Genomic DNA, 2,222 nt, shown 5'->3' on the forward strand with positions numbered 1-2,222 from the left:
AACCGCCGTTGCCTGCCCTGCGCGGGGTGGTGTCAAGTAAGCTTTGTTCTCCTTGTGACAACTCGACGCAGGCGAGCGCGGAATACGGTTGCGGTAAAGCGTCCTGTCTTCCAATCTGGCGACCGAGCTGAGCACTTGTCTGACCACTTGCATCGACGACGGTAAGGAGTCTGCTGCCGTGAATGTCTTCGCAAAACAAACCCAGTAGAGAAGCTCGTGGCACCTCGATGCTTGGGCCGCAGTACGCGACGGAGTCGAGGGCCAGTTCAGGCCAATGGCATACTGGTAGAGCTGCGGGCGGGACTTGTATTAGTACTGGTACTAGTACAAGTAATCTGCCGTGGCGCGTCTGATATGAGCGTGGTGACATACACCGTATGCGGAATCGGCGTAAAGATGGCGCAGCGAAGGCCAGCGCCTCGTCAGCACTCCACCGAAGGCGACGCAGCTGGACGCAGGCGAGGACTCGCCGATGTTCCGGCGGGGTTTCCGAACCAGAGTCGCGGTGCCAATGACTGTGTCGGGACACTCTTGAAAAGGCGTGGGGCGATGGACGACCCAATGAGGGCGCGGCAGATGCTGGGACAAGCGCACCATAAAGTTGAAGTGTAAGTTTGCACTTGCGATTTCACTTGAAAACGGCCAGCCATGACGACTGCAACATCATCATCCTGGGCGGTCTCCTTCCGCATGGGCGACTGCAAGTGCGCGGATCGCGCCTCGCTGTTCGAGCACAAGTATCTCCGCACGCACCGCGCCGGCAGCGTCAAGCTCGTCCGGTCTGTCTCTCCGTTCCGTTGTATTCGCGGCATGATCCGTTGAACTAGGTGCTTTCCGCACTGCTGCCCGGAGCACACGTACGCCAACTTTTGCACCACGTCGCTCGACGTTGTCGTCTCGAACGCGACGCTCGCCATCGACGCCGACATGGCGTACCTGCGGTTCCAGCCGTCGACCGACCGGGTGCTGGCCGTCGGCGACGTCCTCGACGAAGCGACTGTTGTCCACAGCACGCGCAGCCAAGCCAACATCAAAGGCGACTGGATTGCGAGTGACTCGAGGCAGTTGGACGCGGTACAGTGCCATCAACAACCACCCGTGGACGCTCATGCACGGTAGAGTACGATGACGTACCGCTTCAACCACCACAACCTCCTCGGGTGGCACTACGGCTGGGTGGGCACGTCCACAAAAGCCCACCGCACGGCGACCCACCGCGTCGTCGTACGCTTATCCTCTCAGTAGCATCATCACCACTTGCTGCATAGGCCTACATCCTTCGCCGACTGAGTCCGCAATCGCTCCGCGTCGTCGGCGTCCACCGGTCGCCGCCGTTTATCATCATGTCGTACCGACGCGCGTGCTACCATTGCCAAAAGCACCGCGGCGGCGTGACCACGACGGGTTGCGAGTGCGACGGCGAGTTCCACGCGTCGTCTCCGCCGCCGTCGTCGGGTAGCAGTGTCGGGTCTCCGCGGAGCACTGCACTTGCGACGCGACGTGTCGATCCGATGGTCATGGAGCAGCAGCTCGGCACTGTCATGTCCTTCCTGCACCGACTGCCGTCGCACGCATTTGCAGGCAAGTACGATCGGATCGCTGAGCAGCTGACAAAGAGCTTGCTCGAGCCGCTCGGCGCCCGGTGGGGCTCGAGCCGCGTCACGTTTCCGCGGTGGATGCGGCCGACGCCGGCGACCCCAGGCTCGTCGTCGCTCGAAGCATTAACGACGGTCTGCCTCGACCTCTTCCTCGCGAGCGTCTCGATGGACACAATGTTTGAGCAGTCCAAGTTCATGCAGGCGAACGCGCCGCGGCTCCTCGACCGGCAAGCGCTACAGGACGCGTACCTCGAGTGGCTCCATTTACACTACCGCTACTTCAACCACCTCCTCGAGCCCATGTTCCTCACCCTCGAGGGCCTCGCGACGCACATCAACGCCGTGTCCCAAGCGGGTGCGCTGGTGCCGACGGCGATCGGGACAACGTCGATCACGGGCTTTGAGAACTTTGTCGCGCAACTGCGTGAAGTCTACATGGTACGAGATATAAAGAGGGGTAGGGTTCACGCAGGGCGACTAGGGCGTGCCCGTGGCGACGCCGCCGGTCCGGAACTTGGTGCCGTCGTCGTTTAACGGCCACTGGGTCTTCCAGGAGACGCTCTCGTCGGCCTTTTCGATGGACCCGAGTGAGTTTGACCCGTCCGTGATCACGATCGTCCGCAG

General features: G+C 61.6%; 1 protein-coding gene across 1 annotated transcript; it reads left to right on the top strand.

Moving 5' to 3' along the window:
- Positions 1-648: 648 nt before the first annotated feature.
- Positions 649-2,214, top strand: SPRG_18473 (hypothetical protein; the record flags this gene model as incomplete). Its single annotated transcript, XM_012357913.1, has 5 exons — positions 649-779; positions 828-1,074; positions 1,120-1,224; positions 1,269-2,036; positions 2,080-2,214. Coding segments are annotated over 5 exons (1,386 nt in total), but the record flags the coding sequence as incomplete, so codon positions are not given.
- Between the last annotated feature and the right edge of the window lie 8 nt (positions 2,215-2,222).

This window comes from Saprolegnia parasitica (assembly GCF_000151545.1).
Source record: "Saprolegnia parasitica CBS 223.65 unplaced genomic scaffold supercont2.1231, whole genome shotgun sequence".
NCBI lineage: Eukaryota > Oomycota > Saprolegniomycetes > Saprolegniales > Saprolegniaceae > Saprolegnia > Saprolegnia parasitica.